Consider the following 13,352-nt stretch of genomic DNA (forward strand, 5'->3'; position numbering starts at 1 on the left):
CGCCCGCGATATGGAGGGGACCCGATTAGAAAAAGGTCAAACCAATCTCTCTTTAAAGCTTCCGCGTGTTTATCACCAAGTGACTATCTCAGATGTGAATTCTGATCTCCAAATGAGATTACTGCCGGGTGAAAGCGGAGAATTTTGCCTTCGCGCAACTGCCGAGAACTAACATATTCTGGGTTACGTTGGTAGCAGCCTGGAGGCTCCCTTTACCTACCAGGCAACAAGTGACACTGGTGCCTCAGAACAGACGGGCATACCCGCCAGCCGCGATTGACCATAAAGGTCCAACATCAGTCCCCTTGTCTTCAGGGGACCTGGTTGTTGTGCTCACAGTAATATCATTCTACCCATTTTAAGCAAGCAAGCAATACATCCAGAAAGGTTAGGGGCTACGTGCCTGCTTACTACTTGCTCTCCTCGCCCTCAAAGCAACGCCTTGATCTTGGTGATCATCATGCTTCTAACTCTTCCTACGGAGCTCATACAATGGGTTCTTCGATGCTGCTCCACTCCGACTTTTCTACAAGCGGCTTTTTCGTGTCGTGCCTTGTATGAGATCGCGACTAGTTGTCGAGAGGTCCTTGTGCACCATCTACGAAGGACCCCGGGAGTTCTACCCCCCGACCTCCGCTCTTTGAATTCTAAAGACCTATTTCGGCTGCTATTAAGACATGCGTTTCAGCAACTGTACGGTGCGCAATTTCAAGCAGAGTGTGTCACTTTCGATCTCGGAAAACCCCCACTCGATGTAAAAGCATCCGTGTTGGCATCGAGGGGAATTCCGATGCTCGCACTCGTCTTTCGGGAACAAGAAAGCATCCATCTATTTAAGGTTTCAGGGGCGAGCCTCCGACCCCATGCCCATTTGGAGCTCCAGTGGTGTCGACCAGGCGCAGTGGAGATTCTCAAAACAGCATGTGATGGTGATGATACGCTATATATACTCCATCGGTTTAAGCCCTCGATAGACGACAGCGACGAGTATGCGAGGAATCCGTTTGTGAGACACGCCATGCAGCTTGAGACTGATGGGACACTCTACCTATCTCGATATTCATTACGATCTCCCAATGGTCCTGTCCGCATTTGTGCTTTCCCTGATCATGCCGACTATGAGCCCTTGGCTCTGGCAGCTGCGCGTGGCGGCATCTTTGCAATTTCCTGGCAGCATACTCGAGACACCACTGACTCGGAGGTGACTTTATATATCAGTTCTTCGGAATCTAATTGTGATATGAGGCAGGGAGTGATCGGTTTGTTTCTCTTTGCTTTGCGGTCGACGCTGCCGGTGCTAACGTGGCCTAGAAACTAGCTATAATTCTTGCGTCCTCCATAACAGCAAAAGGCAGTGGTTTGATGGCGATCGGGGCTTACAAGGCAGACTCGCTCGCGGTCTTTTTCACGACCACAGTCCCGTAGTAGGCCTTCGGTTTAACGATAAATCCAGCCAACTGCTTTACTATTACCGCGCCCAGACGTTGTATGGCTCATTCCAAAGAATTGACATGTCTTCTTTCCCTATACAACCTACACTATATGAGAACACTTGCCCTGTGCAGTTTACAGACTCCCTTAGCCTTCTTTTCTCGATCGACGTTCCTTTTTTCGGAACTCATGAAACACAGGTCCTGGATGGATTCGCTCGTTGTCAATGGAAATATCTTGCTTTTGGCATAGCCACACATCGCGAAGAGAAATGGACCGTTGCGTGCTTGCTGAAATCCGAAACATTCTGTCGTGCTCAGAATTGCCAGCATGTCCTCCAACTTGAGCGCGGGCGGCGGCTGCCTGACTGGACAGTTGTTGCACGACTCTGGGGATTTCAGCATTCGACCAACTCCCTTGGCTGCATAGTCGCGGCTTCAAGCCAAGGGACAAGGCTCGCCGTTGCCAACTGGAAAAAACTTTACGTTTGGGCCCTTGAGCCGGGTGTGCTGATTGAAGAGAATGGAACCGGGTTCTACCCCCTTGTATCACAATCAGCAAACTCCAGAATGATTGAATTACGACCCATAGTCCTGTCCTTGGAAGCAGTCTGCTTCCAATTGCGTTTCGCTGAGGAGGAGAACGGACTGATAGCGATCACAGACAGAGGCGTGATGCACTGGGATTTAAGTCCGAGGGGGAGAGGACAACGACTGGTTGAGTCGATTACTTGCTAGTTGAGTACCGAGAGCAATGCTTTCGGGTAACACTCTTTCGAAAAAACAAAGATCTATTGATGAACATGTATCGATGAATCAACGTGGGAATGGCTTCGGATTCTTATGCGGTGCAAATATCACTCGCACATTCTTCGTCCATGTAACCACTGTAAGTGGAGCATTCTATATCCGGCCTATGCGCATGAGTATCGTATCTCAGTCCAAGTAAATAAGGGATGAAACGAATGGATAACATTTTCTTGCCTAAGTGAACTAAGGGAGGTCAAGCCAGGATCGCTGAAACCATGGTACAAGCTCATAAACACTTCGCACTCTTGAATGCCAGCACTGTCTGACAGAACCCCCTGGGCATCATGCATTATGCCAAGATCTGATCTCCCAGCATCTGAGCTTTCTGGCTCCGTTCTCGGTCTCGTCTGGGCCCTCCTTGGTCACATCAGATCTAAACCAGGCTGGTGGACCTCAGTAGAAAAGCTCGACGCTCGCTTGAGGAGCCGCAAAGAGAAGGCACTACGGAGCGCCTGGTATGAGCCGATAGCCCTTACCCCCGATATAATGGGATGTATGGGTACACTACGGAGCGCAGCCGCATTATGAGAGGATTAGGCGGCGATGGTAGCGGCAGGTATATGACAAGAGAGGTTAGGCGACATTATACGGGGGTGTTTATTCAACAGCTGTAGGTTTGCTGCTGGACTGGGCATATGGTCCATGGTTGATCCAGGGGTACGATTGGGGGCCTGCATCCGAGAAACTACTGCGCTTCCCCTCCGCCAGACATGGCCAGAAATGCGACGATGAGAAAGACCCACCAGTACCTGAGCAGATCAAGTCAGTATGCACAGCACGAATGATATAGAAAGTATAGCTTATAACAAGCATAGTGACTCACTTCTGGAAGAAAGTCTTCTCAATGATCTGGTCCGCGTTCTTACCGTCTGGTCCAACGACGACCGGTTGATTCAAGTGCGGGCGCGGACCAGCCTCGTTCAGGATCAGTTCCAGTTGAGGGCGAACCAGAGTTGACGAAGCCGCAAATGAGGTAGAGGGGATCAAAGTAACATGATAAACTTCATCTTTATGAGAAAGCCCAACATGAAGTCGAAGGGTTGGGCGGTAGTCCTCGGTTCCCAGAAGCGAAGACCGGGAAGTAACAATCCCGACCCAGTGCTTAGAACCTGAAACGGTGCTTGCAAACAAACCGATACGAACAAGTTCCGATGCTTGTGCGTCAACAGCGCTCGGAGGCGAATAAGAGGTCAAGTCTGATTTAAGAGATGTCGAATTATAAGATATCTGGGCCAACAAAGAAGGTTCAGAAGCTGTGACGGGCCAGTAGAGAACATCGGCAGAGGGGAGCTGAGAGGATGACGAGGAGCTGGCCAGTCTTAATGTGAGAAAGAAGCAGAGGAGTGAAATAAGCATAGGAGAATGAAGCGGCCACATGATGAACAGAAAGCCACTTGAAGGGAAGGTGGGAGGTTGGCCGGGCTGGAAAATGCTCGAAAGATGCCAATAGCCTTGATGATGCAGAACGAGGGAAGGAAGCTGATGATGACAAGAGAGAAGTGATGTATGGATGAATTGATACAGTACGCGTTCGGAAAGTGTATCAAGATTCCCAGTCATGGATAGCTCTCAGAGCTGTCAGGACTCAACTCGGGGACTGAAGAGGCAGGCGGCGCGTGAACCGTCCAGGTCCCGTGACCCAGTTTGGTAGTGCCAACTGTCAGGCGGGAGTTACCAGTGACCGGGCAGTGACCACTGACCAGTGACCACTCTTCCAAGTTTCTCCACGTAGGTAGTAGTACTATATGTACTCCGTATGTACTAAGTACATACATGTATAGTGTAAAAGTAGACTACCGAAGGAGGTTGGCCTTACTACCCGTGTACAGGCCTTCATCATCTGTTGCTTTCCTTCCTCCTCCCTCTCCCTCCTTCACAGATCCGTTTTGTTTTCTTCCCCATTTTCCTCATATCTCTTGACTATCTTCTAGGAAGACCGAGCCCGCCGGCCAAGAAGTGATTCACCCCTATATCATACCCATTCAATACTCTAACGAGAAAACAGAATAATAGTACTAATATTGAAACTGGCTGACTTCAATCGGTGCATAATAAATCGGCCTAGCATCTGCCACGGCCTTCCTCATCATGGCTTCCCTAGGCTCCCTGCCCTACCGTCGACCCTCACGCCAGGGTTCCAGACAAGCCTCGAGAGACACGCGGGATGAGATCCAAGTGCATGTTGACCATTACATTGGTATTGATGTCGGCACTGGAAGTGCACGGGCCTGTATTATCGATAATAAAGGAGACATTGTGGGATTGGCTTCGGAGAACATCGGGCTTTGGCAGCCTCAACAGGGATACTATGTTGGTATCCCGCGATCATCTGCGATCTCTGCTCTCACTTGCCGCCTAGGCTAACATATTCCAGGAACAATCCACCACTGATATTTGGAGATGTATCTGCCTAGCCGTTCAGCGTGCTGTTAGCCAGCATAACATTGATCCGGAGACTGTGAGGGGAATTGGCTTCGACGCAACCTGTTCACTGGCTGTATTTTCCAGCGTGACCGACGAGCCTGTATCAGTCACAGGCCCCAATTTCGAGTCTGATCGCAACGTGATTCTTTGGCTGGATCATCGTCCCATTGAGGAAACCGAGAAGATCAACGCCACGAACCACAATCTTCTTCGTTATGTGGGAGGCAAAATGTCCATTGAAATGGAAATCCCCAAGGTCTTATGGCTCAAGACTAACATGCCTAAAGAGCTTTTCGATCAGTGCAAGTTCTATGACTTAGCCGATGCCTTGACATACATCGCCACGGGCACGGAGAAAAGAAGTTTCTGTAGTGTGGTTTGCAAGCAAGGATATGTTCCCGTTGGTGTGGACGGAAGTGTTAAAGGCTGGCATGCCGACTTTTTGACTGAAATCGGCTTGGAGGATCTGATAGAGGATAACTTTAAGCGCATGGGCGGTGTTGATGGGGTGGTGAGACTTATTCTTTTTTTTTGAACCCCTGTGATAGATTCTCTTCATATGCTTGCCCTACCCAAAGCAGGCGATCAGTGCGATATACTTGGACCAGACCGGCGGACTGACTTTTGAACTAGAATGGGGATTTTCTTAGTGCTGGCGAATTAGTGGGGACCCTATGTGACAAGGCAGCCTCTGAATTGGGGTTGCCTCCAGGGATCGCAATCGGCAGCGGTGTCATCGACGCGTATGCGGGCTGGATCGGAACAGTCGGCGCCAAAGTAGAGTTGGAGTCCGAACAATTGAGCTCCGAAGTTTCGAAAAACGATAAGACACAGGCTTTCTCGCGCCTGGCCGCCGTCGCCGGGACTTCAACTTGCCACATTGCCATGTCGCCGGGCCCCGTCTTCGTTCCTGGTGTATGGGGGCCATACCGCGATACCATTCAGCCAGGATATTGGATGGCTGAAGGCGGCCAGTCTGCGACTGGCGAGTTGCTTAAGCATGTCATCGAAACTCATCCAGCATTTAATCAGGCGGCCTCAATCGCTGAGTCGTATAATGCTAATATATACGAATACCTAAACGAACATTTGAAGGAAATGGCACACGAGCAGAAAGCCCCCAATGTCTCTTACCTAAGTCGACATTTGTTCTTCTATGGGGATCTATGGGGCAACCGTTCTCCCATCGCAGATGCTACCATGGCGGGATCCGTCGTCGGTTTGACGAGTGACAAGTCCGTGGACGGTCTTGCAATACTCTACTACGCAACTCTTGAGTTCATCGCTTTGCAAACCAGGCAAATTGTTGAAACTATGAACAAAGCAGGTCACACCATCACTTCGATTTTTATGTCTGGTTCTCAGTGCCAGAATGATATTTTGGTTGGACTTATAGCCTCGGCGTGCGATATGCCGGTACTAATTCCCCGTTATATTCATGCTGCCGTGTGCCATGGAGCAGCGATGCTTGGTGCTAAGGCCGCCAGTGCTGATCCGGAGGGCAAGACCGAGGATCTCTGGGAAATCATGGACCGTATGAGCAAGCCAGGAAGGAAGGTCGTTCCAACGAGCGATGAGAATGAGAAGGCACTGCTCGACGTCAAATACAAGGTTTTCCTTGAACAGTGCTACAAGCAACAGGAGTACCGAGCTCTTGTCAATCAAGCAGTGAGCTCGTGGGACTCATAAATGCCCCGTCCTTGAAGAGGGCCATTCCTTCAAAGAATGTATTGCCTCGATCCCGCCTGTATATAGCTTGGGCAGTTACAGGCTGTGCCAGACGAGATGGTTTCAGTTTTACAGGAGCATTGAGCCGGGGAGTGCATGGACAAAACAATAATGGTACCTCTATTTAAACTTTTCAGGAAACAAGATAATGACATAGTATGAGTAGCTTAGATGAAGAAAGCCCGTTGTTAGGCAGGATAAGGTTAGACGCACACCAAGACATCCCTCAAGGCTCGGCAGCTGTCTCTACTTACAACTGACATGCGACAGTGGGAAGAAAATTGTCAATGAGGGATGAAGGCTTGGCCACTTGTGGCCCGACCGATAGTGTAAAACTTCTCCGGCGAGCTTGAGCCAAGAGCCAGCGTGTCGAAACGGTCAATTCCCATGGTTTCTATGTTGCTGTAGCCTGATAGATAAAACCCAATCACAACGACAAGATATGTAAGGACGAGAATCGAGCCTTTGAAATAGTTGCTCTTGCCTTCACCATGAACGTAAGAAAGGAGGAAGACACAAAGAATGACCGAGATCATGTCCCACTGAGGGAAAATTAAGCTGCAAAAAAATATGTTAATGATGGTACACTGAAGCTGACTCGGGAAGTGTGAAATAAACGTACTTGAACGTATGGGTCAGCAATTCTGAAGGATCTATAAGGCGAGAATAAAGGGCACTGAAAAGAACTAATGCGGGGATCTGCAAGAGGCAAACTTGCAATGCATAGGCTGATCCGATTTCCATGGAAAGCGCTATATTGCCATTCATAGCGAAGGAGATCGCGTTCTGTAACCCTCGATCGTAAGCAATCCAGCTGCCAGGGAAGGAGTAAGTTCTTTGCACATACTAGGAATTCTGTAGTATTGGGTACCAGGGCAAAAAGTGTGATTCCAAGGAACTTTTCGTCCACATCGACACTCTCTAGGACCACATCGACGGTGTTGACCAAGATTTCAGCAATGATAGCATACAGTATGGTTGCCACCAAGAGGATTATAGAACTCCTGGCTTTGCTCCAGTTCGGCGCATCATGCCCACCACTGGTATGATTATTTTCGAGACCGATCTCGTCGGTTTCGTCCAAGTGTGACTTTGTAAGATCAACGGGGGCTTTACTAGCTTGACGGAGCGGAGCGAGTTGAACGGACGGTTTTCGGGACCGAGCTGCATCACGTGCGGCAACAGTCGCCGCCGTCGCTGCTACTTCAGTAACCCGGCGCACAAAGTTCTCATTTTCCTCGCTAGATAGATCTCTGAAATCCTTCAATCTTGGATGATTGTCCTCGGTCGTCGTTTGCGGGGGCACAAGATACGGTGCTGCTTTCTTTCCATGCGTGGAAACAGAATCTCGGAGGTTAGAGCTGTATTCTCCTGCAGACTCGGATAAGCCAACATGCTTCAGAGACTGTCCTAGAATACGTTTGTAGAGCTGTGAATCACGCACTGAGCCTCTTGACGCAGTCATACCACCAATGGCCATTGCCGAGGCTTGAGCAGTATCGAAATTTCGGGGCTCGTACGCTGCTTGCTCGCTGGCGAGAGCCGCCGCTTTCTTCTCCTCGGTTTCTGTAGCCCAAATAAGGGCTGCATGGGTTCGAAGTGTAAACCATAATCCTATCACGTAAGACAGAAACAAGAACAAAGCAGCAAACCAGGAGTATGGCTGGACAGCTTTCCGGAAAAAGCTATCATTGACAGCCGGCATCTGAGAAAAGTAACAGCGACGGCAATCGCTGCCGCTCGACTCCACGGTATTGACGCATGAGCGGCAATTAAGTTCATGCTGAAAGCCTCATTAGCAGGGGACACCGAGGTAGAGATTCTGCCGCTATATAGGGAGAAGGTTGGGGAAAAGATAGAGATAGTCATGCTTACACTGCCGTAAATCTGGTAGAAGAGAGTCGGACCGAAGGCAGCAATGACGGCAAACATCAACATCGTGGAAGTGACACCCGCTGACTTAACATTAAACCGTTGTGTCTTGCGTTTGATAGCACCAAAGCACATCGAAAGGCCCGGGAGGAACAAAATGCCCGCAAATATGCTTCCTATGAGACTGCCCTCCACTAGCTGACCCTTTCCCTCAGTCAGGGCCACACAGTAAAGATAGACCTCAACAACTGTGGAGAAGAAAGCGTTGACAGCAGCGCCCATGCCCATAGACGATTGAGCTGAGATTGATGCAACTGCCTGCCCGATAAAATAAGCGAGGGGGATAATCGAAACAAGGGCAAGTGTGAATATAAGGCCCGGGTGAGTAATAGCTGTTTGGAGGCCCATGGTCTTGCTGAGAAGAAAGTAGTCAAATATGACGAATAATACAACACCGAGTAGGTTGATGAAGAAAATGTTTGTTCCGCCGACGGTATATTTCCAGTATCGCAGACCAGCTGCACGATAGGTGCACAACAGAACAGACGAGGAAGAACCGGGGCTGAGCTTGGTATGTGCTGTATCAGAATGATAGGACAATGCTAGAGGATGTCGGCGAAGGTGATCAAACAGGATTATGGTCACACGTCCCATAGGTATCCAGAAGACCAGCAACCAACAGAGAAGCGAGACCAAGAGCATTAGCGGTCCTACAAGGAAGTAGAAGAAAATAAAAAATACCACACGGCCAAGTGTCCACTCGCCACGTCCGAACAATCGTCGCTTCGGTTGGCTGACCGGGCTGTCTCGTGCATGGCCTCTTTGCGTTCGGCCTAGTAGGCTATCCTGCTCACTGGCCGAATCGACACTGTTTCTTCTCCTTCCAACAAGGGATCGATCGCGTCGAGGCCCGAAGAATAATCTACCATGTTCGAGGTCGCCGTTCTGCCATTGTTCATATTCGCTAATGCTGCGACCCTCTCCCTCATCCTCCTCTGCGTAAATCTCGTCCGTATCCAAGCGAACGAAGGAGCCAAAGGGGTAGATTAGATACCAGGAGAGGCCAGAAAAGACCCGTCCGTATTCTACTGCACTGGGCGAATACGCGAACACGAAGCACGCGACAGCCCCTGTTAGGGCAGCCAGGGCTAGCCACCAGCCGAAGAACAGGGTCCACAAGAGGTTGACCAGGAATAAGAGGTTACCCACTCGACCGCCAGGGGAAGAATGGATGTCACCTTCAGCTGTTTTCTCCACCGAGCGACTCTTCTTGTACAAAGCGGGCTTCCACAGTCTAATACCGAAAGGATGCGTTTCGTTTATTGCTTGCTGGCGATCCTTTAACGTGAAACTTTCCGCATCACTTGACGCCGACTCATCCTCCTCGCTGTGAGCGTCTTCCCCGGTTTGGCTGCCAGTTTCAGATCGCTGAATGGACGGCTCCGGCCCGGTTCCTTCCACAGCGGCATCAGGCAGAACGGTATCGTCCTCACCATCATTGTCTGAATCTGCTTGAGCCAACGGACTCATTCGGGCATTCACTCGTCGTCGCAGAGTCGAGCTCTGCTTCCTCAGAGGACGAATCCTAGGCGATGCCTGTGGATTGGAGCCTTGTTGTTTGGCGATATCCTCTTCCACCTCTTGTACGTCATCGTCTGTAGAGAATTCCTGTCCCTTATGAGGGACTTGTCGCTTCGAAGACATACGGCGCGTTACTGATGGCTTCCTAGCTGGGCCCGATGGCGACTGGGAGGCAAGGACGCGTGTTGAACTCTCAGGTTGGCTTTCGTCTGGTCTGGGGTCGTAGTCCATTTTCATGGAGGAATCCATGGTACCTGCTGCATGTGAGTTCTTTCTCGCTAAGGGGCAAAGGCGAGAGTCGTGGCGACGTAGGTAGGTCTAGGACGACGTACCGTAGTCCCTACGGATTTGCCCTGCATTCCTCTGTTGACGAATACTTCCTGACATATCTTCGTTGGTCAGGTTGAAGGACGATTCAGTCGGAACGAAGAGGTAGGGGTCCTGGTCTTCGTCTTCCTCCGCCTGGTCGCGGTGGTGTTGGTCGTTGGACATCCTTCTGGCGGATTGCCAACTCTCGCTTATAGTGATACAAGAATCGAGAGGTGAGGGGCTGGGCAATTATGGAAAGGGAATAGTTCGGAAAAAAAGCACTGGTAAGAGAGTGGCCTGCACTTAGAACAGCAGCGAACAAAAAGGACAGGGCTAGAGAGAAGGGAAAGAAAAACTATGATTTCAGGGGACAGGGAGAATATTCCATGTTGTTTGAATGTAGAAGAAGGACCAAGGGTCGAAAGAAGAATTGACGCGATGGAAAAAGTGGCAGTTAGCGTTAGTAGTAGTAGCTAACTTAGTGAGATCATGAGATACAGCCTCACTTGCATCCCCGCAGTCAGCTGAGGCCTCGGGGCATGCAAGTCACCGGGTTTCTTACATGTACAAAGGAGATGGACAGTAACTATGATGAAAAAAGGATGAGGGGAGGCGAAAAATGCATGGGAGTGCTCAGAATCAATAGCTATCATTCAATTGAAATTGATTTCCTCGCAGGGAGCTTTCAGGGATGCGCGGCTTGGCTGTCGCAGCGTCAATCAACAGGGCAAACCGGGCAATAACTACTCACCAGGTCGTAGTTACTATGCGCATGCTTATGTAAAATATTTGTGGCTGGTGGATGTATTGTGGCGGGTGTGCTCTTGGGACGGCGGCGTCTGGTCGAATAACGGCGGCGGACAAGCTACGCAAGAGCTCATCTTCCCTCCGTGCATGTTACTTCCCTTCTCCTCCCCTGTTCATTTCTACATCCCATCTGTCTATGCCTCTTCTGTCTCTTTGCTAGAACGCTCTGATCACTGCTCCCTTCTACTTCTCTTTCAAGATCTATCGATCTCTCCTGTCCATCCTGTGAGAGCTAATAGAACAACCCCGGTCTACCTTGCCGTGGCAGCACACTCTGTCGTCATCCATCATGGCGCTCGACAATTACTACCGCAACAAGATTGAGAGCATGAAGCTTGAGATCATTCAGGGTCAGGCTGTTCTTAGACGACTGGAAGCACAACGGAACGATTACAATTCGCGGGTACGTCTACTCCGGGAGGAGCTAGGCCTGCTCCAGCAGCCCGGCTCCTATGTTGGTGAGGTAGTCAAAGTTATGAGCACCAAGAAGGTTCTTGTCAAGGTGCACCCGGAAGGCAAATACGGTGAGCAGAATCTCTCAAGATGTGTAGTTGTTGACATGGATATGTTCGTTTCAAGCTGACTCCGATGTCTCTTAACAGTGGTGGATATTGCAGATGGCGTTGATATCAGCAAGTTGACAGTTGGGAAGCGAGTTGCGTTGCTGTCCGATTCCTACAAACTGGAAAAGATGCTGCCTTCCTCAGTCGACCCGCTGGTTTCGCTAATGATGGTTGAGAAAGTACCTGACAGTACGTACGACATGATCGGCGGTCTCGATCAACAGATCAAGGAAATCAAGGAAGTTATCGAGCTGGGACTCAAACATCCGGAGCTGTTTGAATCGCTTGGTATCGCACAGCCGAAGGGCGTTCTTCTTTACGGACCCCCGGGAACCGGCAAAACGTTACTGGCCCGAGCTGTCGCTCATCATACAGACTGTCGGTTCATCAGAGTGAGCGGATCCGAACTGGTGCAGAAGTACATTGGTGAAGGAAGTCGTATGGTCCGTGAGCTCTTCGTCATGGCCCGAGAGCACGCCCCTAGCATCATCTTCATGGACGAAATCGACAGCATTGGGTCTAGTCGCATAGATTCGGCGGGATCGGGTGACTCGGAGGTACAGCGTACAATGCTGGAACTTCTCAACCAGCTGGATGGATTTGAACCCACGAAGAACATCAAGATCATCATGGCTACTAACCGACTTGATATCCTGGACCCGGCCTTGCTGCGCCCTGGTCGAATTGACCGCAAGATTGAGTTTCCACCACCATCGTAAGTTACTGACCGTGTCCCACTTTTTTCCTTTTGTACTTCTGTTGCTCGAACCCACCAGCCGTTTTCACGCTTAGCTGACTAAAATCGTTCTAAAATTAGTGTCGAAGCCCGTGCCGATATTCTACGAATCCACTCGAGATCAATGAACTTGACCCGAGGCATCAATCTTACAAAGATTGCCGAAAAGATGAATGGGTGCTCCGGGGCAGAGCTTAAGGGAGTCTGCACGGAGGCGGGCATGTATGCACTTCGAGAGCGACGTGTGCATGTTACTCAGGAAGATTTCGACCTGGCTACTGCGAAGATCCTCAACAAACATGATGACAAGGAAGTTGCAGTATCGAAGCTCTTCAAGTAGATGGAATGGCGACCCGAAAACGGTTCCCTCGTACGGGTCACATAGTGATACTGATAGTCCTGTTTATCTCATCTGATTTGAAATGGCTCTCGTCAGCCAAGCCGTTCCTAGAGCTTGTGGTCTATTCCTGTTGCCTCCCAGCAACAATCAAATTCTCTTTGGGAGAAACTTCGCGGGTCAAATGCAAGCAGGGAATCATGTATATTGACACGAAATGTCTAACAAGTTGGTTGTTGAGTCGAACCGGGCCTATATGCAAGTACTGCGTAGCGGTGGCGATATTATATGTTGGAATAAACTTCAGCTGCCAACAAGCTTACCGTTCCTTGCCCGGCAGTGAGACAACCACTATTATCACGTGTCCATCTGCAAATAGACCGTGCCGGGTAAGCGATCATAATTGGCCTGTATAGATAGTGTGTTGTACGTAGCCAAGCGCGAGTTCCAGGTCGCAGCAACATTAAGTCGACGATGGATGGGCTTTGTTCTGCTTAGCGGCATTCCAAGTGAGTCGACGATTGCGCAAGAGTGATCATCGCAGTGAGCTCAATCCTCGATTCGACTTGGCAAAATAATACTCGTAACAAAGTAGTGAATCCTCCGTGCCGGTCCGCCCTTTGCGCAGGCCCGGCTAGTCAGATTGGGGTGGGCTGATAGTCTCTCATGTAAGATAGCTGGTCAGCGGCAACCTGGATAGGTTGGTTGAGCGATTGGATGAATGATGAATGGATAAGTCAATAAATATATGATTC

The 13,352-nt window shown here is 49.9% G+C and overlaps 6 protein-coding genes across 6 annotated transcripts; 4 read left to right on the forward strand and 2 right to left on the reverse strand.

The window, feature by feature from the left end:
• Window positions 1-64: 64 nt before the first annotated feature.
• Window positions 65-2,330, forward strand: BO97DRAFT_477118 (F-box domain protein). The gene is made up of 2 exons (XM_025700527.1): window positions 65-1,259; window positions 1,312-2,330. The coding sequence occupies exons 1-2, from the start codon at window positions 461-463 to the stop codon at window positions 2,166-2,168; spliced, it is 1,656 nt and encodes a 551-aa protein (XP_025552776.1). The 5' UTR covers window positions 65-460; the 3' UTR covers window positions 2,169-2,330.
• A 595-nt stretch (window positions 2,331-2,925) lies between these two features.
• On the reverse strand, window positions 2,926-3,617 carry BO97DRAFT_342422 (uncharacterized protein; the record flags this gene model as incomplete). The annotated part of the gene is made up of 2 exons (XM_025691672.1): window positions 2,926-2,989; window positions 3,064-3,617. 2 exons carry the CDS (start codon window positions 3,615-3,617, stop codon window positions 2,926-2,928), a joined length of 618 nt encoding a protein of 205 aa, XP_025552777.1.
• Window positions 3,618-4,036: 419 nt separating this feature from the next.
• On the forward strand, window positions 4,037-6,510 carry BO97DRAFT_388163 (FGGY-family carbohydrate kinase). Its single transcript, XM_025693636.1, has 4 exons — window positions 4,037-4,196; window positions 4,246-4,550; window positions 4,615-5,175; window positions 5,298-6,510. The coding sequence occupies exons 2-4, from the start codon at window positions 4,329-4,331 to the stop codon at window positions 6,351-6,353; spliced, it is 1,839 nt and encodes a 612-aa protein (XP_025552778.1). The 5' UTR covers window positions 4,037-4,196; window positions 4,246-4,328; the 3' UTR covers window positions 6,354-6,510.
• BO97DRAFT_404758 (calcium/hydrogen antiporter) lies at window positions 6,494-10,305 on the reverse strand. The gene is made up of 4 exons (XM_025695028.1): window positions 8,268-10,305; window positions 7,240-8,175; window positions 7,015-7,178; window positions 6,494-6,950 (listed from the first exon to the last, which is right to left on the reverse strand). Exons 1-4 carry the CDS (start codon window positions 10,092-10,094, stop codon window positions 6,677-6,679), a joined length of 3,201 nt encoding a protein of 1,066 aa, XP_025552779.1. The 5' UTR covers window positions 10,095-10,305; the 3' UTR covers window positions 6,494-6,676.
• A 712-nt stretch (window positions 10,306-11,017) lies between these two features.
• BO97DRAFT_404759 (proteasome regulatory particle base subunit RPT6) lies at window positions 11,018-12,936 on the forward strand. Its single transcript, XM_025695029.1, has 3 exons — window positions 11,018-11,485; window positions 11,564-12,239; window positions 12,342-12,936. The coding sequence occupies exons 1-3, from the start codon at window positions 11,251-11,253 to the stop codon at window positions 12,598-12,600; spliced, it is 1,170 nt and encodes a 389-aa protein (XP_025552780.1). The 5' UTR covers window positions 11,018-11,250; the 3' UTR covers window positions 12,601-12,936.
• Window positions 12,425-13,137, forward strand: BO97DRAFT_33899 (uncharacterized protein). Its single transcript, XM_025691540.1, has one exon. It carries the CDS (start codon window positions 12,606-12,608, stop codon window positions 13,011-13,013), a length of 408 nt encoding a protein of 135 aa, XP_025552781.1. The 5' UTR covers window positions 12,425-12,605; the 3' UTR covers window positions 13,014-13,137.
• Window positions 13,138-13,352: the final 215 nt, after the last annotated feature.

Source organism: Aspergillus homomorphus (genome assembly GCF_003184865.1).
Source record: "Aspergillus homomorphus CBS 101889 unplaced genomic scaffold BO97scaffold_12, whole genome shotgun sequence".
In the NCBI taxonomy this organism is placed as follows: Eukaryota; Fungi; Ascomycota; class Eurotiomycetes; order Eurotiales; family Aspergillaceae; genus Aspergillus; species Aspergillus homomorphus.

Bases quoted from the DNA above. Each gene is read 5' to 3' on its own strand.
- BO97DRAFT_477118 (XM_025700527.1), top strand. From the start codon at position 461: ATGCTTCTAACTCTTCCTACGGAGCTCATACAATGGGTTCTTCGATGC. The intron at 1,260-1,311 runs GTTTGTTTCTCT...AACGTGGCCTAG, and splicing joins TATGAGGCAGGGAGTGATCG to AAACTAGCTATAATTCTTGC.
- BO97DRAFT_388163 (XM_025693636.1), top strand. From the start codon at position 4,329: ATGGCTTCCCTAGGCTCCCTGCCCTACCGTCGACCCTCACGCCAGGGT. The intron at 4,551-4,614 runs GTTGGTATCCCG...AACATATTCCAG, and splicing joins AGCCTCAACAGGGATACTAT to GAACAATCCACCACTGATAT. The intron at 5,176-5,297 runs GTGAGACTTATT...CTTTTGAACTAG, and splicing joins TGGGCGGTGTTGATGGGGTG to AATGGGGATTTTCTTAGTGC.
- BO97DRAFT_404758 (XM_025695028.1), bottom strand. From the start codon at position 10,094: ATGGATTCCTCCATGAAAATGGACTACGACCCCAGACCAGACGAAAGC. The intron at 8,176-8,267 runs GTAAGCATGACT...TGAGGCTTTCAG, and splicing joins TCTACCAGATTTACGGCAGT to CATGAACTTAATTGCCGCTC. The intron at 7,179-7,239 runs GTATGTGCAAAG...CGAGGGTTACAG, and splicing joins CCAATACTACAGAATTCCTA to AACGCGATCTCCTTCGCTAT.
- BO97DRAFT_404759 (XM_025695029.1), top strand. From the start codon at position 11,251: ATGGCGCTCGACAATTACTACCGCAACAAGATTGAGAGCATGAAGCTT. The intron at 11,486-11,563 runs GTGAGCAGAATC...GTCTCTTAACAG, and splicing joins GCACCCGGAAGGCAAATACG to TGGTGGATATTGCAGATGGC. The intron at 12,240-12,341 runs GTAAGTTACTGA...TTCTAAAATTAG, and splicing joins ATTGAGTTTCCACCACCATC to TGTCGAAGCCCGTGCCGATA.
- BO97DRAFT_33899 (XM_025691540.1), top strand. From the start codon at position 12,606: ATGGCGACCCGAAAACGGTTCCCTCGTACGGGTCACATAGTGATACTG.